Consider the following 1,268-nt stretch of genomic DNA (forward strand, 5'->3'; position numbering starts at 1 on the left):
GAGAGAGGAAGGGTTGGACAAGTTGGGTAGTAGTAGTATTGGTATCTCATATCCGCCGGTATCATTAGAAATGATCTCGTAGAGGAGTTCCCATATGCAGTAGGAGTTGGGGTTCCCTCTTATGGTGTGTTTACCGTTTGGTCTTCAGTTCTCTCCAAAAGTCGTTAAATCTGGTATAGATATCAGTTCACTTGAGCCGCTTGTGATTCTCATCAGTGAGGATCTCATGGCCTCTCTGACCTCGGCAAGAGGGCTATCGAGATTAAAGGGAGTCAACTGAAGCGGCAGGGCGAGTCGGGACTAGGAAGTGACGATGGTGTGGTATGTTGTGGTGAAAATATTTCAGTGAGCAAACTGACGTATTATCATTTCGAAGCTTGCTTATAGCGGTTTGTGTTTGATTTTCAGTGAGAACTTATCAGTTGTTGTCTGTAGGGTGTTTCAGCTTAGTTTTCCTCGCGGATGATTTCTAAAACCTTGAGCGTGCGCAAGATGCTCTGCAGGAGTATCTTGATGATGTTGGCCATGGTTGTTGTTGTGGAGGGTTGGGATATTGATGGTCATGAAGCAGTGGGGATGGTGGCTATGTCGGCATTGGATAGTAGAGCTTCTAATCAGTTGAAGAGGCTCCTTCAAGGGAAGGATGCTGTGGAGGACGCAGGTAAATGGATATGTACTTGGTTTGAACCGGGGGCCTTGGGGATGTTGGATTGAAGCGCTAACTATTAGGCTCAGTGTGCGGGGAAAATTGGGCAAATGTTGGTGACAATATGAAAATTTTCTGGAAATTCTCATTGGTTTCTGTAGACTTTCATTACCATTCGGGAAACTCTCGAGCTGACCTCGTAACAGCAAACATATTTCCCAATACTAATTAGAGTAGATTCTTTTTTCAGGATGGGCTCATAAGGCTGAATCGTCCATCCCATGGTCCACGCGACTTCATTTCTTATCACAACCCGAACCTTTCTCAAACACTTTGGTGGTCAACGAAATCACCTGTCCTCAAGGCCAGTGCTTATTAGAAGCTTTGAAGCTCTTCTACGATCAAGCTAAGGGGGATACGTCTAAGGTAGAAGTTTGGGGGGAATTATATGCAAAAAGTGTTTATGTTTAGATCTCGCAGAAAGATAGATTGATGATGTCATCGGCGAGGTTGCCGGTACAAGTCACAGACGCTGATGCGGTCCGATTTCTGATAAATTTGATAGGAGACATGCATCAACCACTCCCATGAGGGATTCCAGAGTAGTGCCGGTCGGGACGAG

General features: G+C 45.3%; 1 protein-coding gene across 1 annotated transcript; it reads left to right on the plus strand.

Annotated features, from left to right (window-relative positions):
- Positions 1 to 462: 462 nt before the first annotated feature.
- On the plus strand, positions 463 to 1,237 carry Pmar_PMAR027006 (conserved hypothetical protein; the record flags this gene model as incomplete). The annotated part of the gene is made up of 3 exons (XM_002785190.1): positions 463 to 661; positions 897 to 1,078; positions 1,118 to 1,237. 3 exons carry the CDS (start codon positions 463 to 465, stop codon positions 1,235 to 1,237), a joined length of 501 nt encoding a protein of 166 aa, XP_002785236.1.
- Positions 1,238 to 1,268: the final 31 nt, after the last annotated feature.

This window comes from Perkinsus marinus (assembly GCF_000006405.1).
Source record: "Perkinsus marinus ATCC 50983 genomic scaffold scf_1104296933332, whole genome shotgun sequence".
In the NCBI taxonomy this organism is placed as follows: Eukaryota; Perkinsozoa; order Perkinsida; family Perkinsidae; genus Perkinsus; species Perkinsus marinus.